This window comes from Bombus huntii, unplaced genomic scaffold (genome assembly GCF_024542735.1).
Source record: "Bombus huntii isolate Logan2020A unplaced genomic scaffold, iyBomHunt1.1 ctg00000060.1, whole genome shotgun sequence".
Taxonomy (NCBI): Eukaryota; Metazoa; Arthropoda; class Insecta; order Hymenoptera; family Apidae; genus Bombus; species Bombus huntii.
This window is the reverse complement of record NW_026099321.1, coordinates 323,056-347,829: the sequence shown is the minus strand read 5'-3', so window position 1 is coordinate 347,829 and position 24,774 is coordinate 323,056. Positions and strand designations below refer to the sequence as shown.

Genomic DNA, 24,774 nt, shown 5'->3' with positions numbered 1-24,774 from the left:
GAATAATGTCTGATTCTATTATTTATCTTAGAAAACTTGAAAAACTAATTAATTATTCGTATCGAATTAGTAATATTCGTTTGTTTGTAAAATGTACTTGTCAAGATAGTATTATATAAAAATGCTGAATCTCGACAGGTTAATTTCTCATGTGAGTTTTCACGAAGCTTGAAAAAATAGAATTTGTAATTAGTGTTATTTGCAACAGACATTTATTTTCCCTGAAACCTATGTAGGTCACAAATATTCCTAGTAGCAATGCGTGTGAACTACATTCGCTTCTCTATGTACGTACATATGTACTCTCAAAATTTCATTAAAATCGTTCTTACGTTATTTTAAAATCCATTCTAAAATCGATTCTATGGTGACAACCAACGGTGTAACTTTATAATTCGACGAAATTTTCCAATGCATTTCAAACAGACAAATTTTTACAATCCCAATATAGAGAAGGTATAAAAATAAAATAGTTATTTTTCTTGCTCGGTTCTAGATGAGAACAATAAAAGTTGCGTGGACAGTGATTAAATTGCTTTAAGGAAAAACCTCCTATTTTTTGTTTTATATATTGACTTTTTGTTGCAATATTTTCCAAGAGCTTCGACTGGCATCGAGTCGTATAAAATCGCAGAAAAAGGCGCTAGTATTCTTTATAGTTGCATAGCTTCCATCATCGCCTGGGTAATAGGCCTCGCTTCGTCTTTGACGCGACAATCTCGTTACCAAGACTTCGATCTTCGAGTTGCTTAATGCGATATCGACATCAGAACGATGCCTCGACGAGCAATTCATCAAAAAAGTTTTTTAAATTTTATTCGTGTAATCTCGAAAGTGACTCGATATTGACCGAGAATAATACGATGTTTCATTTATTTGTCGAAGCTTGGGTGAAAATTTTCCGCCGACAGATTTTTGATTGCAACCAACGACATTTGAAATTACTGACACGAGAAATAGAAATTTATTGTCATAACTAGCAACGTTGTAAATTGTTCGTATTTGCTTTGATACGAAGATGAATTGGAAATTATTAAAATTTAACAATTTAATAGCATTTACAATTATTCGTATTATCTCATTTAATTATATCATAATTGACAATACAGAAGTGTCACTGTTTCTGTATACCTAAATATATTATGTAGTATCGTTTGTTTTTTTACAATAACTGTGCAATTCCATCGTATTGATGCCTTTTCTACTGTAATTCTACTCCTAACTAATTACATTGAATCAACGTCAGTCATTCGCATAATAACAATTCTATTCCCTGATATTCCCAACCCGAAAGCAAATATCCTCTTCCAAATTGTTACGTATGTATAACCATCCGATTTCTATAGTGATATATTAGCCGTACTGTATTATGTGGATTCTTCGTTGTACGAACGTAAGTAGTCAAGTGAAATTTGTGATGTTCCTTGATCTATGTACGTTACGATCAGTTTGCAACAGGCAGTTTTCCCGAGTCGTTGCACGTTCAGCAAGAAATTAATCAGCAGTGAAGAAAAATATAAAGTTCCCCTGTATTTCTAACTTTGTACTCTGTAATGTCACGGTTTCTAATCTTTCATCCATAGTTCACACTTTAAGAAAAATTAATCAATTACATTAATTACGTTGCTTAAAATCATCGAATTTATCTAGTCGGTTAAGCGTGTAAAATCGACGAACGGAAGATTATTCAATGAGAAAACTCGACATTACAAAAATGAACGTTTGCCCATGTTGAAGTAGCATTTAAAGGATGAACGCGATACTCAGCGTCGAGTCGAAAACGTTTCGAGTTCGAGTTTCTATTCGCCTCCATATGAACCCATTGAATAATCGATACGAGTTGCTCGTTACACGGTAATTCCTTGCTTTCAAATTTGAAAGCCACCCCCATAGGCCCTGTTAATCGGTCAGACTAGCGCAGAGACGCGTTTCATTTGCTATAATTCGATCATCGGACGGTTTAGTTATCGTCGAATTTTGACGCTGCTTACCAGCAGATTAATCTCTAGCAAACAATTGATAGGCGTCACAAACAGACCAGTTGCTTCGTAGTTAGCGAGTCTCTGGACGTTCAGAATATGAGGATCCAGCTGATCCACCATTACAATTAATCGGATTAATTCTCACTCCCTCTCGCCAAGGGATATATGTAATTGATTTTCTGAATCAGGGATGGCTATTCCGATAATATACAGTAAATATAAAATATAGCGAAAATACATAGTAAATCGAATTTTTCCTTTTCATTTCTTAACTTTATCTGTTCTCAAGATACATAGCTTTTGCAGTTTTCCGTAATGGGACAGAAAGCGGAACGTCTTTAGGCTACCATCTTTTTCTTTTTACAATTTAAATTCGTTTCTTCAATGTCCGTTAGAACATTTTCCAGCCAATATTTTCTAAAATTTCACACGTATCCTTCCTTCGCTATAAGACGCGAGATACACGTGTACTTCAGCATCGACGTGTCTTCAACTCATCGACGCCTCTTTCTCGGCGTTTCCCATAGTCCGTTTTCCATTCTGTCCGCGTTTCAACCCCCGACCACATTTTCTGTGCAACGTGTACACACATCCAAATATGGGTTGACTGCGACACGGGAAAACTCAGCGTTAGAAACGAACGAAGAAACGCCTAACCATCGTGAAAGCGATGTGAACGCGGAAATCGGACGAGGCGAAGTTAATTTCGACTATCAGCCAGCTTTGGGCAATGAATCTCGACGATTTCCGCGAGCATATTGGACTTATCTGCTCCAGCACGCCTTACAATCACGATAACACCTTCTGTTGCACGCACGTGAACACGCAACCCCCTCGTTACCCTCGAAACGAGCGGTCAGAGATCCGTGAACAAGATTGAAATTCGTTGCGGTTACGGAAGCCGTTTACGAGCCTATGGATTACGAGGGTCGTTTCGAAGAATGCAGTGAGCGATCCCATGGAGCGTAATTCTTAGCCCATTAACGGGCAACGTTGCGTTAGCGAATTTCATCTGTCACCTTTTCCCCAATGAATTTGCGTTATCGAATTCTATTTGTTAACATTATCACCACGACAAGCAATTCCAAGGATGAGCTTCGCGTTTACCTCGTCTCTACTTTTTCTATCTGGATTCTACAATTTCATGAGTTTCAAAGGATGTGGATAAAACGGCATTATGAGAAACTGTTGGTTGATTCTTCATGGGTTAACGTAGTTTTGAAGAAATTCTTCCAGGAACCGGGAAGAATATTAAACATTGAAATCGGATACAGTACCAATTCTGAGAACTTTGAAAATGACACGGTACCACAATGTCGCTATAGAGACCAATATAATGTTACTCTAGAGGCTTTCACTGCTCGAATTGTCACAATTATTTTTTATACTTCCGATCCTTGATCATGCCAAAGCGTTATTTTTAAAAAATAAAATATATAATAGAAGTGTGTATAGAACTGTTGAAAGGGTCCGTGTAACAGACTTTCGTCGATGATCTATACAACTAAAATTCTTAATATTAAATTCAATTCGTAGAATATTCAAATCTATCTATAGTTTGATCGAATCTTCGATTATAAATCGACGTAAAATTTTTGGATACTACAAGCGTAGCCATCGTTCAGTATCTCGTAAACGTCTGATGAAGAAGTACATGTTACAAGGCTTATACGTCAAATCTATAGAACACCTGAATATAACTGACTTCCCAATATTTCAATATTCCAGGTCCCATAGCTATATCGGATGTCGATTAATACGAAACATGAGAAGTCAATCAATCGATATGTTCAATGGCACGTAATCTTGATAAAAGCTGTACAAACTTGCAGTCCTTTCCTTGTTTATAACGGGAAATTGAATACTTTGTAATTAAATTGTAGAAACAGAAGCAATAAAATGTTGCGTGGCCTGTCGCAATAACGTAACGAATCGATATAATGGTTGCCACAGATTAATTAATTAATATCAATCCCGCGATCCTCCATCGCAGCTGTCTTTATTTCCGCGTAGTTTGTATCGAATTCGTCGCGTTTCATCGTGAGAAATCTTCAGCCGTTCCAAAAGTCTCGTAAAGATTAATCCTTCATAATTGAAGAGCGGAAGTAGATAAAGTTGCCAGTATCGAAACTAAAGTTTTCTGGGAAACGACTGTTTATGAGAAATTGTTTGTTTATGGAAATGTTATTTATTAGAAAAATATAACGATACTTATTTATTACGCATATTATAATACTTTATATAATTTTACGATATCTCTATTCTATCGTTTCAAAGATCTGTTAATTAACGATAAAAAAAATATCTTCTTTATATCTTAAGAGAAGATATGTAAGTCCATTATGTAGTTTGCTTAAGAAGGTCAGTAGAGATTTTCTTATCTGATGGGATAATTGAGGCAGATTTATCTACGCACATGTTCAAGCACGATGGAGGGAGTTTGCTGGCACATGGTGCACACAGTCTAATTTAGGGAACTAATCGTATAACATACATCATACACAACCTATATCACGTATGAAACGTTAAAAACTGTACGAATTATTATGATTACACTTCCCTTCATATTTAGTGATATTAACCTTCATACAAACAACCTCTTCAAGGAAAAACAAAATTCTTTTTCGAAAATGGCACTTCCAATTCTTCTTATTCTCACTATTTAATTGCTAGCCGTATCAAGTAACAACGAAAAAAATAATAATATCTAATCGTTAAGCAGGGCCATATTTTTGGGGATACAATTAAAAAAGTAAATCGTCGGTGGAATATTGTTTCACCTATCAAGAATTTTGGAAGATATAATTAGAAAGGTACAACCTGGGTAGAAAATTGTACTCCTTATCGAGCATTTTTGAAAATATAATTGAGAAAGTGGAATCTGGATAGAGAATTGTTTTACCTACGAAGCATTATAAAAAGTAAGTTTAATAAAACTATACCTTGGATAGTTCATATATTTTTTCATATTATACGCATTCGTTAAAATTTTACACTCTCAAACATCCTGCTATACTTGCACAAAAAAGCGCAGTCTAGTAATATCCCCCTTACTGCTCCTCGCATTTTCTTTCTAATCATCTCTCGTTCGCTTTTCCTGATATTATTCTCAGCGTAAGTTCAGAGTGGCGGTTTTTAAACTCAGGAACGCGCGGCTGTTCGTTAAATGAAATATCAAACGTAAGAATTGCCGCAGTCTTAACGCGAGATAATTCATTTCGTGGCAAAGAGCGCACGTCGTTGAATATTAATTCATATCTCATATAAGTTGCGAATAAAAAAAGCAGATAAAAGAGGACAAAAATCCGATAATTACCGCGAATCTTTACGCAATTTCAAGAAATACAAAAGAAATTTGTTTGTAAGCATGCTACTAAGTATTATTAGAAGTACTGTACTTTCGATATTTTACATATTCTTGCATATTTTCTACATTTTTCTGTATTTTTGTATCCTTAAACTTTCTGTAAACGCGTAAACGTCTGCGCTCTGACAATGACAAGGAAGATTCTACTGATAAAAATAAAGCATCGAATTTCACCGAACTCTTAGAAATGTAATTCTCAGATCACATAAATTAAAAAGATATATATATATATATATATATATATATATATATATATATATATATATATGTATATATGTATGTGTATATATATATATATATATATATATATATATATATATACATACGTAGCCACAAATCAATTTGGATCACGACAGATAAAATAGGTAGCAATAATGTCTCCACGAACATTATCATAATTTATTGGAATTTACATAAAAGCCAAAGAATGCTATTGTTTCAATGACACGGCGTTTTGTCGAGTTAGATAAATATGAATTGTGTGTTTGAACAAGTGTTCGGTCGTGTTTCACGCGACGAAAAAGGAAATCACAAGACAAGGTGTCGCCTCGTTGGAAGCAACAAATCGCAATACGAGAGTGGAAATTGGGTGATACCGGGAGGATTACGAGGGATGAGAAATCTGTCGAGAGCGTGAAAGGCTCGCAGTCACCGGGTTTCTCCAGTTCTGTCGCTTTTAACGCCGAGTTCTTCCGCTTCGAGGATAGAAGCTGCGAAATATCGAGGCCATTGTCCAAAGATTTTCAAGAATATCCGATGCAACGTCTTGAAATTTACGAGAGCAAGTCTGATAAATTCTTATCTCTGGTCCATTCGTGGCCAATTTTTTAATATCCTCGTAACTTGTAACGACAAATAAAAATATTGGTACAGGCCAATTTTTTTTTTTGGATAAAATCTTGTGTGAATTTACAAAAAATACGATTCTTCGTTTAAATTTTTTCCCTTATTGTCTTTACATATTTGGAGTTTAAACGCGTTATAAGTACGTTTTTTTTTTTTTAACATGATTACGTAGAATTCTTATTCTGAATAAATTATTTGTTTCCGCTTCATAACTGTTTCTAAATTACAGTGCATTTAATCTTGAAATGCACAGTAACATTTTATACTTTTTACGTTCTAAGGAATGTTCAGGATCGGTTAAAAATTAAATTACAGTAATGGTAATACTCAATATTAATGTCAGACGTGGATACTTCACTGTTTTGTATAATAATTTGTTATCTTGACATCGATCAAGGTATTTAATATACAAAGCGTACAGATTAATAAGAATTTTAATTAATCCTTCTTCTATAGTATTCACCGTTCTTTTCGAGCTCGTACCATTTCAAATAGACTTTCGAATAGATTTCAAAGATTTGTCTGTTCAAATAAAACGCGATCTTTTTTATTTCCCGATCAGTCGTCCCGTTACTGTTCCGTAGTTTCCAACAGATTGCAGATTCGTTTAAAAAACATTTGTAACGAAAAACAAACCCACTCGCAGAAATGTTATTCAATATCGCATTTATAACTTTCATAGACATCCTCCTCTCATTGCTATCATTGTAAACAGATTGAAACTTCGTTTGCAAACACTCGCGATTAAAAAAAAAAAAAAGAAGAATTAATCTTAAACAATTTTATCTTGTGTTCCATTTATAATTTTCATAATTGTCTTCCCGACGTTGTATCATTTTAAATGGCTTTTTTCTATCCATCTATGTTGCAGCGAGATCAACGGTCCTAATTACTAAATTGCACGATGTGTTCATACAAACTCACTTTTTTATGAACGCGATGAAACGAAATGAAACCTAAGTAGAGATTTGTTTTCTCATCAAGTATAACGAGTTTTATACTTTGGATAGATAGCCTCGTTGTGAGAAGGTCTTAATCGTTTATAATTGCGATTAAGTAATTGCAATAAGTCATATTTTTAAGAAACGTTCTCACATGCTGTCACACACTGTAATTAGAAAAGGATCATGAAACATTCGGTTTATGATATTATTTGTTTGTAAATCTTCCTGCTTCCGGAAACTTTTTTAAATATGAAAATATTTATATACAAAATGAAATATTTTTTTCAATATCAACACTTCTTGCGTTTATGTTGTCCTAGTCAGAATTATATTATTTCGTGTATCCTGTTGCTTTTTATATGATAGTCCTCCCGTTGGCCGCGGATTCGTTATCAAGCCTGAGGCCCTCGTCACTAGTATCACTATCGACAATAAAGGTACCCCACCCGCGACCGGACGATGGAGAACTCCAACACGGAATCGCAATCTCCCGCGAGCCCTGCCCGGGAGGGCGCCTCGAGCTCGGACTCGGAATGTGACTCGAGCTCGGCCTGCTCATGAGGGACCACCCCCTGAAAAACAGCGCACTGTATTCTGCCCTAAACCGTGCCCTAAGGGGTCCGGCAGCGTATTGGCTTACGCAGATAATGAACGGCGACGAGCTCACCTGGCCAGATTTTAAGGAACAATTCGCCGCGCACTTCGGTGGCCAAGAAGTAGCAGCCGCGTCGCTAATCAAGGTAGCCGAGAAACTACCGCGGGACGGCGAAACACCAGGAGCGTACGGAAATCATATCATCACCCTCCTGGGGTCGAAGTGGCGAAATTCAACCAGGGAAGAGGTACTCGCCGCCACCGCCCTCCATCTGCTGGGCTCGCGCGATGAACGTTTTAAACGACTAGCGCTCACGAGTGACATCACGTCGGTGAAACAATTCCAAAGAGAAATGAAGCCCTTCCTATACACGGAGTGGCCAACGCCCCCGCCGTGGAGGTCATTAGCGAGCTCCGGAAACAAAAAAGGCAGGTCACCCGCCCCCTGGACCAGGTGTGGTCACTGCGGTATTTACGGACATCCGACATTCGAATGCCGCAAGAGGGCGAAGTGGGAACCGAAGAAGGACCCCCGACTCCCGAAGGAAAGCCGACCGGCTGCACCACCAAAAGCGTTGTGCTTTCACTGCCACATGCCGGGACACATCGCGTCTCGCTGTCCATCGCGGCGAGAAGAAAAACATTGCCCCGAGGACAAGCGCCGGGTCGGTGCCTGCGTGGTGGAAGCCCCGACGCGTAGACTAAGCCAGCAGGCCACACACGAGGATGTGTAAGTGTCAGGATGGCCGAGTCGGAGACGAAAGGACGCCGGGGCCCCTCTGGAACTTCAGGACAACACCCTAACCTTGCAACCTAGACCCTAATATAGCCATAACGAAACAATCGCAAGTCCAAACCGATAGCAATCGTACGTCGATCGGAGGATCGTGTGTACTGAGACACTCGACCGGAGTCTTGTTTCGGTGGCGTCGTTGGGATGACGAGCAGTCTTGCTAGAGAGCTGATCGGTGAAGGAAGTCGAGTGCCTTACGAGCAGGGAGTGGTGCACGTGTGAGTTAGAGCAAGGGAACCTGTCCTCCCGTTGGTCACGGATTCGTTATCAAGCCTGAGGCCCTCGTCACTAGTACGCTCCCAATATTTTCTATTTGTGAAAACATACTTGTTGCTATTGCAACTACAAATATTTTTACAGTCGACGCTTTTGCCGTGAATCATTGGCTAACATGTAAAATCGAGAAAAAACATGGTTTATTGTGATGGAAATGTGGAAAACCGCAAAACCGATATAGAAGGGAAAATAAAGGAAAGGAAGGTAGGGATAAGTAGAAGCTTGGGCCCAAGTTTAATTCACTGAAACCGAGCTGCTTGTATTATCACAAAACAAAATTGCCAGTACGTCATTTCCGTACTCTCGTCCTCGCGAAAATGGTTTTGCTCGTTAAGAAAAAACGAAGAGACAGGGAAGAGAGGAAAAAGCAAACGGAGAGCGCTTTTAAAAAGCTGGCGAACCGTGTGTTACCACGACGAGACACGCGGTGCTATTTGTCGCTTTAAATTGTGTCGCAACTCGTTTTTGAGATCTTTGCCAGGGACGCGTTAAAACACGCTGCAAATATATTTCTGGCTTTTCTGGGGTTTAACTGAAATATGACAAATAACGTTGTAAAACATATGTACTTATGACTTACAGAGTAATTGAGTGTACAAAATATAATAGCCAGCGATTTAGGGCTTAAAAGATCAAAAGAAAAGAAAAGAAAAGAAAAGAAGAAAGATAATATGTTGCGGCAGTTTAAGTCGATCTAAGAAAATAGATAACGGGAGGGGGGGAGGGCAAAGCTAGTTAATCTGGAAAGAATCCAAGCGTCAATTTCAAGCATTTACAGAGAATCAAGCGGGCTGGTTAAAGTCGTGAGTTGAGCAATTATCCCGCGTTAGGTTCAATCAGGTTAGTCCCACGCGAAATTGATCCAACCATGCGAAAACGAGTGTATTCTGATTTCTGTCGCAGATACTTCTGGCTAGTGCACTTCTTTTACGCTTCTCATCGCGACTTCTGACGACTAACGAAGATGTTCGGCATTTTGACACTCTACATGAAGATGATGATAATTGCGGTCTGTGTACCGCCTACCCTTCCTTCTATTCTTCCGTTAAAGACTGGTAAGTTGATACTGATTAATTATGCGATCGAAATCCTATATAATGGCTACAAAAAATATTTGCATCATTATTCTCGTTTCCTAATGAATCGCTGTTTTAATCAAGTTTTATATTGCATCAAATTTCTGTAGTTACACGAAAGTACTAAATTATAGAAAACTTGATATACACGGATTTAATTAATTGATAAATTAGTCAATATATAGGCATTATTATTTATTATATTATATATTATAGGCATTATATATTAGTAATGTATATATACACTTTTGAATTTTAGCTTTCTATTATTCTTATATCCTTTAAACGTCATTTCAAGCTACAAGCGACTTTAACTCAAATAGCTCGATTTCAAGTTCTAACGTATACTGTAAAGCACACTTGAGAAGTGAAACAGTAAACACGATATGAAAACTCTCTCCCCAGTAAGAAATCGAATATCCAATTTCAATCGTGCTTCATCGATGAAGCATCAATGCTACGTAGAAGCATCGTGGCAGCCGCAATGCGGATCCGTTACGGATCCGAACAAAAATTTCCTGGCACGATCGTTTTCGTAACGCTATTAACCGTTTCAGTATCAGGGATGTTTTAAAAATCCGTATCGGATTGTACCATGAAGCGCAATAGCGCTTCGTTTATTTATTTACGAGAAGTGCCGATCAACTCGATTGCACTGCTCTTTTTTTTTGTCGAAACATACCGTTCAACGCGTTCACGCTTCACTTCATCAGCTATATCAGAAACGTTACACTAAAGAGTCAAAAGGTTGCCAAATATTCGTGCTTTACCTTTTGTTTGTGTGACGTTCTGTAATTGGTTTTCCAATTCAAGAGGTAATTTATACATTAGTTTTTTCTTTATTTGATTTACGATTATTTGAAAGAAAAGTAATTACGAGAGGAAACTCTGATAGACTAGCGGCAAGCTACGTTCGGAACCGAGCGCGTTGTGAGTTGACAGTCATAACCAAACATCGCGACACAGTTCACCACACTACGCGTACAGCATGATCACGCTGAGTGGCGTTGAAACGGTTAACGTAACTGCGCGTACGACCGTCGAATGACAAAGATATTCAAGCTGAGAATCGTTTTCAGATGCTATAAACAACAGCTGTGCTGACTTTCAAGGAGAAACCATTCGACATAATCTTACGTTTGAGCCGGGACCTTCGGTTTGCAGTTTCTGCGTCTGCTATAATTCGAGGTTGAAGTGGTGCCTGTCGATCGTATGCGACCCGCCCGTAGTGAGTATATGCTCATTACTTAAACACTTAACACAACCAGAGAGAAACTAAAGCACACCGTTAACGCTTGCACGCTGGTCGTTAAAGCACATGCTACGCGAATAGGGTACACAGCGATTCATCTAACTTGCCTTGAATTACTTTTACAAAGAGAAACATGGACAGGAATAATTTTTTGTTACGAGTCGTTTAATTTATTCGTTCGTTAGAACGATTGGTCTGACAAATTCAAAGTCTTGTTCCGTATAAATATTTTTAAACAAGCACGTCATAAGATTTGTATATTTTTTTTATCGCAACGAAACTGTTCAGAGAAATGTTGAAATTATTAATTACAAAAGAAGACATTTACGTTGTAAAAATGTTAGCGAAAACATTTGTGAAAAAGTTACTTTGTTATAAATTCTACAAAAAGAAATATTGAAAATCACGCCCCATTTATTCAGTTGCACGTATGAAAAGTATTTTGCTTTCGCGCAAAAAAATCCCTTAAGGATACATATTTTATAATAATTGGAGTGTCAAAGTTATTACGCGGATTGGCGTACACGTGCCTTTTAATGAAACTAGGTTATTCATTTGTTATTCGTTCCTAACTTTCAACTTTATGATTTTTGCGGAATAAAATTTTATATTCCGGTTCAGTTTATAAATGATTCATTTTGAATTTAATAAAATTAGAGTTACAGCAGTGCAATTTAATAAAGAACAAATAATCATTTGTACTTTATTAAAATGTTCTTTTAGCGTCTCGTTTTAATATTTCTCTAATAATATTTTGTTAACCGTTATATTTAAATGAAGGTTTTCAAAGCAGAGACGTACTTTAACGTAGGAAATGGACGTACATTTATAATGAGAATTCAGAAGCAAAAATATTTCATACAAAAATAAATATTCCCCATGTGTAAATAGCTACGTTATGACTTTTATATGTATCTAACGTTTTTCCATGCAAGGTAACGTATATTTGCTTCTTCGCTTCTTCGCTTCTGAGTAATAAAACCTGGCATTCATGCGGCTGATAGGTAGTTACGCGCTGACAACGAAAAACATAAAATGAATAAAAAGCATGAGCCATCCTATAAAAAAAATAAAGCTGCTTTTATCTTTCATTACATATTCGTCAGAATATTGTTAATAAATATTTAAGTTCAGATTTCAGCTTAAATAAATGCATAGGATTGGACATTTATTTATATATGTATCTGTGAACGCTTTTTGACATAAAATTTTTATAACGACTAAAATGACATATTCCGATATTAAATTAATTTGATGAGAATAAAAACTGAATTTTTTAAACGAGATTTTGTATGAAGTTACATTTATTGGGAAAAATTCATTCTTTTATAATATGATAAAACGAGACTCATAGTCTGTATAAATCATTTCATGGAATATTATGTGTATGTACATGTGTTCTACGCTTTTATTATAAAAATGCTAAATGAACATAACGATCAAATGCATCGACAAATGCATTGAACATATCGATTGTTATTTTGAAAAATTGATTATCTTTTATTTGTTTCGAACTACAAATTGATTGAGACATTCGTGTTTGCTAAATTGCGAATTTAACGCAATGAAGTCGTCTGAATGCCTTGCGAGCATGTAAATATAGCGTCGAAATATAGGTCAATTACTTGAGGTTGGAACTGAAAGAAAGAGAAAGATGGAGGAGGTCTTGCCTTTGAATGCTGGACACTTCTAAAGCCCACAGTTCGCTGAAATTGCCAGAGAATTCAATTAAATGGCAAATTAAACCATTGAACTGAATCTGTTTCCAATCGTGAACTTGGAGGTTCTACCCTTTGAATTTTTAAACCAGTCACCCTTCTTTTGTACGTATGGTAACGAATATAATTCATAAACTAATGAAGTGTGTAATTCAATTGAAAGCTCTTTTCACTGAATTCAGTTTAGACTAAGAAAAATGATATAATAACGAAATTATCAATTTACAATTTATAGAGCGTATACTTTATTCGAAAGTGAAGTTTATTACTGCAAATATTAGTTGGCTATTTATAGCCTGTTTGAAAAGGTGATTTAATTTCGATTGATTTTCGATAAGTTTTTGTTGGTTTACTCAGGTTAATTAATCTCCAATAAAATAGAAATACCAATCCGGTAGTATAATTGCTTTCTTGCTTATTACTTTTTTACTAATTAGCGATGCACGATTCCCCACCAGTAAATATTTTTCCATCGGGAGAAGTCAGGTCGAGAAATGCAAGATTTATACGCTCGTTCTGTCTAACAATTTTTTTAAATTTAAATTAATATTTATCCTTTTAAATGCAACAATTTTTTTTAATAATAACTTCACGCGTAAGTCAGCTGCGCACATATTTGATCGTTCTTTAAAGCTTGAATCTCTGCGAAGAGAAAAAATCTTTCAACCAACAAGAACTGGTTCTACGTTTTCTATCCATTTCCTTCCAGATAAATCTCTCTATCTAAAATCCTTATTTCCGTATTTCCTTGAAAAGGTTAAAGTCGTTTTGTATAAAATCCAACGTAGAGAAGAAGGAAGATCCGCAAAAGATTCTTTCAGCTTTCCCTATGTTTGAGCTCGAATCAAAGCAATCCTATTCCCAATAGGGTGACTATGCGTTTAACTTCTCATAGAATCTCTTTGATTCCGTGTGATACCTTCGGTGTTTTTGAAGTATGTAATTGATGTCGTAACGTCGACGCTTTGCAGTGCGAATTCAATTTTGAGTTGCAATTTCCCTGTTTGCGTGGCAAAAGCATAAAATCGATAGCGCACGTTTCGATAAACACGTTTTCTTTGCTGATGGCGCACTGTAAATATAAATATTTGAATAAATATCGCGAATTTCATGTTGCTAAAAGATTTATACTATTTATTCGTAAATAACTGTTGGATATGTTTAAGTTGAAACCACTGCATTAGGTCTTTTTTCTTGTTTAAAATTATTTGTATTGGTAAATTGAATGAAAGTTCTAACATGTAATTTGTTCTTCTTTTATAAATAGTTTACAGAGGATAAAGCGTGGGTAACTCACGACTGTCGCGATCATGACACTATACATACCTATGTATAGCACGTATACTAAACTAACTAAAATAGCAAGTCAGAGAAATGGAAACTTAGGAAAATCTAAAGGAAGATAAAACGTTCGAGCCTTGCCAGGAATATAAGATGCTAAGTAATCTTCCTAAGTAATCTCCTCCAGCTTTTTCTAGTTTGATCAATAATTATTAGTACATGTTAGGAAAATAAATAGAATTTTTGTTCTCAAGCGAGATATAATTTAAATTTTGTATGTACACAAAAATGTTAAATATCTGTAATAAACATGGTATAATCAATTTTTTTACATAAAATTATATTGTATAGGCTATTGTTATTTAAACATTTTAAATTGGATGAAGGAAAAAAATGACGCAAATAAAACGTAGGACATACCTCTACCTCTTCTATTAATTATGCTTCGTTAAACTATGATTACAGAGGATGGGTTTTTTGATAAAATGACATTCTGACAAATATATATAGATCGATATATATATAGATATAGATAGACAAATATATAGATTCTTACAACAGTAGTTATGAATGAACAGTAGTTATTGTATCAATTCCGTTCTTCAGAAGCTTCATTTGTGAAAAGACAATTCGCCAGAATATGGATTCACTGTAGTTATAGCTATAGGATTTCAATCTAGTTGACAGACTTGCTTTACGTAGAGAATATCTGTCTCTTGTTCTACCTTATCGCGATTCTCTCCTCATCTTATACGCTTTGTCGAGCAAAGTAATATTGGCATATATCTCGGCTCTGGTTACAATCATTAGTTTCCGCCTAAACGGTTAGAATCACATAGCTCGCGCTCTACTCTCGTTTATTCAACATTCAGGCCATATGGTCGCATGCGACGAGTTTTATGTTAATTCCGACCGATTACAATACCTTTCTTTCGTTTACAAGGAACGACGAGACTGGCAGTTGCGTGATTTCCAATGCAAAAGCCGCGATATCTGCACGACAACCTAACCTCAACCGATTTTGTTGTACTATTCTTATGTGGACTTCGTTTGTACCACTTTCGTAACAGAAATAGAATACGTAGAACACAGCATGCCGTTATGCGATATTGTCGATTCCTAACATCCGAAAAATCAGAGATAATTTTTTCCCTACAGTTGTACATTTGTGTGAAAAATTACGAACGTAAAGTTGTTTGGTGCATGCACAGTCCTCCCCTCCCCTGCATTTGCGTGGACATGCTAGAAAGATTCACTTTTCCACGGTGAAACTGTATGAAATGTATTATAATTTCATTTTTACAAAGGTCGAACATCCTACTATGCATAAATTTAATATTAATATAAGCAGGTTTCGTGTTAAGTATTACATCTGACGTATAAGCACACGTGTGTACGAGCCTTGGTTTTAAATGTCTTATAGTAGACACCGAAAAGATTATTCAGTTGGATATCTGACTCAACATCAATATTTTACTAGGAGATAACATGTTAAGAACACGTTGGTGGATGGCATGGGAGATGATGAATGAAGACATACTTCTGTGAGATACATAAAATAGTAGTCAGAACGTATTTTGGCGCTTGGGGACAGCAACAGCTGGTGATACTGTCATACACCTCCATTTATAAACTTTCGAAAATCGATGTGACCTTCAAACTTTAGTGTATTCTGTTTCACAGCACAAAATGTTTCCGAAACGTACGTTTATTGTTACAATGAACTTGACTAATGGCTCTGAAATACTATCCTTGAAAAAACAATGGGGGAATTGGAGCAAAAAAAAGAAGGAAATAAACAAAGACCTTGTTGGTTCGTAAAAATAAAATATGCTACAGGAAAAACTTTTTCCAACGGATTGAGATGCGACGAGCTTTAAAAGCTATGACGCGAATCGAGCGTTTGTCTACAAGAGCGCATTTTCGGTGGATATATAGATATACATGTATATGTGACGAAATATACTAAAGCAATATTGACCCTTTGTCGCTGAAAGTATCAAACTACAAAACTTCCTTTCAAATTTTCAGAATAAGGAAATCAGGATCATGATAAATAATTGGAACATAATTAAAAATAATATATCTTCTCTATAAGATAATGAATACATTGGTTCATTTAATTTTTATGGATATTCAAACGCTTCTGTGAAATAAAACGTCAAGATTATAGAGTATAAAATTCATAGCTATGAAATAACTAAAACTCTGATGTATTATTAAAAATATACGTTAGGTTGTATGTAGTGATACATACAAAGATTACATGTACAAACCCATAATTAACACAATGCTACCGCAACCATTCTGCAATCTACCTTGCCCAAAACACTCTTCCAGTCACCTCCAAACTCTTCAATTCTCTCCACCTAATCACCCACAAACCATTCACAAACATGCAATTCTCGACAAAAGAAGAACTTATCGTCAGTTGTCCTTAACATCTCGTTCATTCATTTGGTCCCTATCCCCCTATTTCCTCCCACTGTGATGATCGCACTACATTTTTCCACATTTTCTACATTTTTCTCTATTCTATTCTCTGGATGACCTGAATTCTCGAGCAGTCGAGTGACGATTGATCTGTACAATTGATCGATTTCTTTTTACTACAGCCATGCAGAAAATTTCGTCTTGGAAAACGATGTTGTGATTTCGAATGCCTGGACCACGTAAAGAACATTACCGGAAGTGGTAAAATTTATGTCCTTGAGTATAAGAAATCCTCCAGCTCCTCGACTCAGCGACAAACGCTACTCTGGGTGATGAGCGTAATGGTGCTATTGCGGCTAGTTTAATTTTTCAACAAGGATCCAGATGGCGCCGTTGACGGAATTCTTTCGCTATAAACGTCAACGATCAACATCAGCCATCAGGTAATTTCACATTTGTGACTTATTTCTTCTGTGTTATTTCTTCTAATTTTATTGTTAGTTCTTCAATTTGTATTCCAAAAGATTGAACTCTTTTTACGTGCGTGTGTGTTTTTCTTTTTTTTGTAACTCGTCGAATTGCAATTCTAATTTTTGCACTTCCTCCTTCATGTCCTCTATGTGTTTCTCGAACTCTTGTGTCGTCCTGTCTTTGTCGGAACATTCTACTTGAAGATCAGCGAGTTGATGCTCGGGATCGTAATTCAATTTTTGGTCGTTAGCAGTAATAAGCTCACGTAACTTCACTTTTGAACTTGATCTTGTTTGGTCTTGATTGTGTTTTCGTGGTGCTTGTGGTGTTCTAAAAGTAATCGTCACGTTACTTGCATTTTTAGTGCACATTGATACACTGCACTCTGCAGTTCTCCTATTTTCAAACTTGCTTCATTTAAGGTAACTTTATGAATTTCCGATTGATGCTTTAACATTTGATGTAAGTCTTCTATTGCTGTTTCACGTTCTTTCAACTGTTCATTAAATTCGTTGTTTAGCATATCCACTCGAGAAATTCCGAGTTCTTGAGCATCGTTTCTTCTTTTAGAAATTTGGCTTATTTTCTCTCGCCTGCTGCTACATGTTGCTGTCATTTTATCAACTTCTTTCTTCTTTTTTTTTCTTTTTTTTTTTGAACTTAAAATCTTGATTTAAGGTTTGTGTTTCACTATATGATTTATTATTATTAACTAGTTCAACATTATTTTCAGTAGATTTTTTTCGCGTGATTTTTATACTTATTTAAATAGTTTAACACGAGCAAATGCATCGTACGTCAGATATACCATTTTTAATAAATTGTCGCCTTTACAACTCGAGTTACCTCTGAACGAGTCGCATGATTGATCAATAAGCCATGAGTAATTATGCAAATTCAGTTTTTTTTTCATCTATCTATCTGAATATTATAACAAAGACTTTACATTGAATATTTTATTAAAATTGTAAGTTTTTCATAAACGCTTCAAAATCCACAGTCTATTGATCAACTCCTCTATCCTTTCTCTTTCTCCTCACTAAAATAGATAAATTCCTAATGTAGTTTGTGGATAATATTTTTTTCTTTTTCTAAAGCAAATCACATTTATCATCTGATATATTTTTTGAAATAATTTCTGTCTGTACATTTTCTTCTTTTCCCTTACTCCTCTTTCTCTTTCTAATGAATTCTTTTTATTCCGTAAAATAGTTTCAATTGTATATTCAATTTTGTTAAGTGCAATCCTTATTTCTGATAACTTACTTTTATTAGATAATTCTTGTGAATCTTCTACTACATCTTCCATATCATTTTGAGTGCGGCTTCTACCTTCAGTAAATTTAATATCTTGAACCGTATCATTAATTTCAATAGCTCTTTCGGTATCAAGTAAATCGCACTTATTATTTAATATACCTTTTGAATTGACTTCTGTCTCTGTAGTTTCTTCTTCTGTATCTTCTTCGAGTTTTCTTCGTTCTTCTAATCCACCCTTCTCATTTTCTAGGATCTTCCTTGTTGTTACGCCGCCTAAAACATCTGCACGCCAGCCCGCGCCAGCTCGCACCACCGGACAACAACCAGCCTGCGTAACGTCACTTCGACCCTCAATAAACCTAAGGACCCACCATAACTTTCACTTCCCTGTATTGTTTCGCCATGTGTCTTCAATCCGTTTGTCTAGAAGAATTTCTAAAGCTTAAAAATATTCTCGAAACACAGTCGGTTTTTAGAGAGGTCCTTGGGTTTATTAGACGTACTTAAAACACGGAGAAAGCGGGTATGCACCCATTAGGAAAATCCGAATAGCCCTCTAATAAAACAAGCTATGTTTTCCTCACGCACACAGTCATCTATCCACCACGATGGTAGGAGACTTCCTACTCATCCCTTCGAGCAGTAGTGCAGGTCATGACCAATCGACACCGCGGTTCGTTACCCTCACTTTTCCTAACGAAAGTGGGGACAACGAATCCGCGTTCTTTAGGCACAGGGGCACACCCACACCGAACTTTTCTTCTGTATTAGAAAAAGAGCGACAGTCAGTCTAAAAACTAACGCCTAACGCGGCAGTCTACACATAGCGCGAGAGTCGCATACTTCACGAAAATCTTTTGTCGGTTCTCGGTGTTGTCGAACATACATCTTCTCTCCTAAATATATTATAGTGCTAAGTACATTAATACATTAATTTCCATTATAAGATCCCTGCTCTAGCGTACATATCTATCACATCTTCGTGCGACAAGTTGTTAACTATTTATTTCTCTACGTCAGTGTAATCTAAGTGTTGGAAATATATAATTTATAATTCAGTGAATCACAGTGTTATACAAACTCAATCACCCCTATTATCTCAACGGAAATCAGGGGATCGATCAATTCGTGGTGTCGATTGATATAATCGTACGACCCCCGTTGACGTCTCTCCTCGCGGTTACGTCTCCCCGCAATTGGTCGGAATTTACACTTGTATTTTCATCTTCTTTAACTTCGACTTTATCCGATCTCCTAGGTCTGCCTCTATGTTTCGCTTCATCAGTTGCTATTACACCCGTTACTGCATTATCATTTTCTACAGATTTATACCTATCGCTATCACTAGCTGTGTTCGTTAAAAGAACTTCCCTTCGTTGACGAACTTATCAGTTGTTTCGTTTTCACTATCTGAAATTGATTTTTGTTTAACACCTCTTTTTTCTTCTTTGGCAAATTTATTTTCTACATTTTCCGATGCCTTTTGTTTATTAATTACTTCAGACTTGTCTTCGATTAATTTCGTCTTTAAAGCGCTTCGCAAAATTTTATTTGTATTTGATTGTCTGGTTTGATTATAAACAATTTCTTCAAATTTTGGCGAAGTAGCAGGCTTTGCAGCGACATTATAACGACTGCTCCGTTTACTACTATCTAACATAGATGGAGATGGATTCTTGTCATCTTTATTCTCTAAAGACTTCTCTTGTGTATTAGCATCTAAATTTCTCGACATAAGATCTGCTGAAGTTTTTGATTCTGTAGTGTCACACGCATTTTTCGCTGTCATCATTTGGTCTTCTTCTATAAGCAAATGTTCATTATTGTAAGCATTATCTCTTGCTTTTTGTATGGATTCTAATGATATATTTTGTTCAACGTTGTCTATTGATTTTGTATCATTTTCAGCAGTTGATTTACTAACTGCTTCTAATTCCTTCGTTTCAATTTGGTTTTCTTTATTTGTATCGCCGTCCAAAATATTTCTCATTGAAATATTATCCTTCTTGTTATGATCTTTTTCTGCTTCTCCTAAACTTTTACTTTTTTTGTCAAACCATTCTTGTAAATTTTGAGTCGAATTTCTTGTGACGAAGATGGTGACAAATCATTATACAATACTGCAATATCTTCTTTCCTTCGTTTCACAGACTCTTTCTGGTATTCTGTTGAGCTATTGACATCAAACATTAAGTCTGTTTTAATGAAAATATAATCCTGTGAAGCGGTGTCAATTGATACTTTCTTTTCATAAGAATTTTCTACATTAGACTGCAATTCTTTTGAAAATTCTTTCAAAACCATTTCTTCATTTCCCACAGTAACGTGTTTTCTCCAAGCTTTTGTTCAAATTATTAGAAACTAAACTACCCTGATAACTCCGACTAGTCGCTGCTGTAATAGTCTCCTTTAACAGTTTTCTTAACTTGATTTCGTTCTGCTTCTGCATAGCGTCTAGTATGGCCCGAATACTTGGATCCACACCAGTAGCCATAGGGCTAACAGAAGATGTGTCTTCTGATTTTTTGCTCATAGTGGTTATTGTACTGTTGTTGGAGTCTGTACTAGCGAAGCTATTGCGACGAGTACGATAATATTTAAAAGAATCCAGTTCTTTACCTGAATATTCTTCTTTTCGTGACCAGTTTCAATTTTGGTGATGACCGTAGTCCGCTTTCCGTAGAAGTCGTTTTCACGCAAAGTGAGCTGATCTGCAGAGGTCCACTGATCCCTCAATCTTCAATGATGCACGTATGCCGAAATGCGTAATTTCGTTTTCTTGAAGTTGATGGATCCTGGCACGGATCGCCAAAATGTCACGTAAAGTTGGTACTTGGGTGGTAGTAAGAAGGCTGAGTCGTAACCCAACTACTTATTTTCCCTTATAAAACTTTATTACAAACACAAAATAACACCGAACCGGAGAATAGGGGTTGTGTGAGTACAGCAACTGGAAGAGGAACAAGAACTGTCCAAGCTGGGTGAAGTCTCGGTTTATATACGTTTTGGTTTTAGGATGTTGAGGGGCTAGGTGTAGGTTATGATGTAGAAAAGTGTCCGAAGGTCGGGGGTCCATATTCTATCTCTGATGTGGACTGAGGTGCGTCACAGCCTTGGTGTATGCTATGATGATAAGGTGGTGATGTGTCCAAAAGTGTCCGAAGGTCGGGTGTCGATGTATTATCACTGATGTAGATTGAGATGTGATTGATGTCACAAGAGCTTGGTCGAATATTAACTTTCAACAACTCTTTTCAATCTCACCAGTCACAAGCCACGGTTTACTGAATACATCTTTTTGGAAAATCCTTTTTAGATTTTCGTACAAGGAACATGGTTTGTTTGACAAGGGATTTTCTTTTGAAGCAATTTGGGGTGACAAAAAGGTCTTTTTGTTAGGTAGCTTATCAATAAAAATGTTTTATTAATGACGTAACTGGAACGAATACTAATGAATTTAAATAAAATCGACGACCAAATGGAATATATCTTCTTTTCAATTTTCATAAATCGAAAGCCCTATGGATACGTATAAATGTTTCTTTTACTCGTAGTAAATTATTATTATTCTATTATACGTGTGTATACTACAGAAGGACCATACTAATAGGCACCAACAGCTTTCATCTAACATAATATTTTCATGGAATCTTATAATCATTTTCGCCTCATTGTCTCCGAATAAATCGTATTTAACAACATTTCGAATTTCGATTTGTTGAAAAAGCCGCTCAATTTGATGCACAAATTTGACTTCGTAAATCGCCTTTTTGTACTCCCCGTACTGGCGAGAACGAAGATAAATGTTCGGCACTGAGCTACTGCTCAGTTGTTACGAGTTAATCCTCGTTTTGCTTCAAGTAAATGAAACGCTCTAATCTGTAAGACGTCCATAAGATTCGGTTGACGGTGGCTGTTTCGTGTTAATCGGTGTCTCAATTTTCTAATTTAATTATTGTGCTCGATTTAATGACATGGCGATCTGGTCCAAAAAAAAAAAAAAAAAAGTGACTCCTTTTTTTGCTTTGATATAAGATTTTTATTTTTACGTATGAAATATGGCGAAGAAGTAGTGACCTCTCTTTTATCGATGTAATCATACTAGGGGAACGCAGTAAATGGCTTCTGCAATATCATGGAACTATTCGTATCCCTCGATTAATCAAGTTCCCCTAGGTCAGTGGTTCTCAATTCTTGAAGCGTTTATCGATTAAAAAGTAGTTCTAAATCTTCTTCGATTTTCTCCAAAGAATTTTCAAATTGAATATTTAAGACAACATTTAATGAATTCAAATTGAAACGCCTTATTTTATCACGTAAACGATAATTGGGAAAGAGAAAGAATTCGTATTCTATATAGAATATATATTCCATGCAAAGTGTTCCAACAATTTTTAAACCTTTACAAATTTTCCATAACATACTAAAGGAATGTCAGTAATTTGTCATCTCAGTATGCCAATTTCCTTAAATTATGCCAATTGCCAATGTATGCCAATTTGTATAAAATTTAAATCCACCTTTTATTGGTAATCTAAAAATCATTACTTTCTTCAATAATATAGGAAATAATACCTTAAAAATTGCTCAAGAAATACGCAAAATGCGTCGAAGGTAACCGAGCCAAAAAGATAATAAATAAATAAATAAAAAAGAAATAAATGAATTTAATAGTAAACACGTGGGTACTTGTTGAAATTTGCACCATTTGACGCGAGCAAGCCGTTCGAAAGGAAAACACGTTCAGCCGCCAAAGCTGTGGAATTGAGATCACTTAATTCCGTTTGAATTCATCCATTCTCGTTTAATGGCCTATTTGTTTTCAATATCATATCATTTCCAAACATATCGTTCCTGAAAGGCGAAACAAAATGGCAAAACAAATGTACAAAGGTGTATATCAACGTAAGTGTACCTGTATGTCTATATTCGAGATTATTTATCTATTCAAGATAGCAAATTAAAAATACTATATAGAGGATTTAATTAATGTGTGGATCAACGTATGTATCACTATATGTAACAATAATATTGACTGTATATGTACGTGTGTAATAAAAGATTTCCGGTTTACAATGTTTACGATACTGATATAAAAATACCATATAGAGGATTTAATTAACGTGCATATCTACGTATATATCATTATATGTAACAGTAACATTATGTGCATATGCGTATAATATTGGTTAAATGTTAAATGTTAATATTGGTTAAATGCGTTAAAGTGAAATGTTATTTACCTATTCAAGATAGCAAAGTAAACATACCATATAGAGGATTTACTACTGTTAACACTCGGTATTCTCGTATTCAAAGTATTTAACCAAATAATTTGGGAATCCAGCGGACGAGCTTGTATTTAATATGATTATATTTAATATAACAACTTTACTCAATATACGTGTAGGATTTTAAATGTCATGAGGGTTGCAGCGGACTCAATTTTAATGTACCTCGATATCTTAGCTTCTTATAATATCCTAATAAAATGTTATTTATCGATTACAATTGTCCTGTCGTATTTTATAGTGTTTGCTTTATAAATGTGAACTTTATTCAAAAAGAGTTCATCGATGATTATCCATTACAGGTTGTTAATAAATCTGAATTATGCACAAAGGAATTGCCGTTAATAACTTAAGATTCTCTGCCCGTCGTACAGGGTACATATAGTAATTATTCTCGACGATCGTAACGTTTAAGTCCAATTCGAGCTTATAGTCCCATGCGAGTTAAACAACGACAATAGTTTGAATTTCTATTTGTTCGTTTGTCGTCTGTTTATACCCGGAGCACCTGCTGTAAATCAATACAAAATTTATTAGATCTATAAATAACACATATAAAACTTATTAATTTATAATTAATATAAAATAGGAGAGCACGAAACTTCCTATTTGATGGATATGTTAAATCTTTGTAAAAAATACCATATCATTAGTATCATTTTAATCGTTCTAAAGGATTTAGCCGCATAAAGCTGTGACCCTTGGAAGAATCGATGTTCACGCGTGACAAATTGAAATTGTGCGAAGGTTCCGGTACGAACATCACAAGCCGAACATCGATACCAGAGGCACAGGCACATGTTCTAGGTTCATTATATATTTATAAAGGACTGACGATTCAGTGGATGGTCCGGGTAAATTTAAATTGTAAATGAACGCATTGCTGGTTTCAAGTAAAAGCCTGGATAAGAGCGGATATGGTATGAGAGTCTGTCGTGGAAAGGGGAACAGGCCGCTTTTATTTGTAAAGTTTGAATCTCCTCGATATTGAAGATGTTGAAGCTGCAAGTATGTATTTCATTTTAATCCATTCGAGACCGAGATTTAATTGTAAGACGATACATAGGTGTCGGTACGATCTGAATGTTTAGTTGGAATGATTCTGTGTTTTACTCTCTCCAGGGTATCCTTTTCATACTTTGATTTTAAATCGATGACAATCTTAAATAGTATGCCTCATATTTTTAAAA

The 24,774-nt window shown here is 35.7% G+C and overlaps 1 protein-coding gene and 1 long non-coding RNA gene across 3 annotated transcripts in view; one reads left to right on the top strand and one right to left on the bottom strand.

Annotated features, from left to right (window-relative positions):
• Positions 1 to 15,200: 15,200 nt before the first annotated feature.
• LOC126875955 (uncharacterized) lies at positions 15,201 to 19,356 on the top strand. Its single transcript, XR_007693810.1, has 2 exons — positions 15,201 to 17,005; positions 18,544 to 19,356. It is a non-coding gene; the product is annotated as an uncharacterized LOC126875955 (long non-coding RNA).
• Positions 19,357 to 23,324: 3,968 nt separating this feature from the next.
• The window catches only part of LOC126875934 (omega-amidase NIT2-like), a 28,210-nt gene continuing 26,760 nt past the window's right edge, over positions 23,325 to 24,774 (bottom strand). Inside the window, exon 5 of one of the 2 annotated variants that reach the window (XM_050638860.1) lies at positions 23,325 to 24,095. In XM_050638860.1, coding sequence (XP_050494817.1) covers positions 24,055 to 24,095 — 41 coding nt within the window. In that variant the 3' untranslated portion in view covers positions 23,325 to 24,054. Of the gene's footprint in view, positions 24,096 to 24,420; positions 24,587 to 24,774 lie in introns of those variants that run through there. The other variant, XR_007693791.1, reaches the window with a different exon arrangement.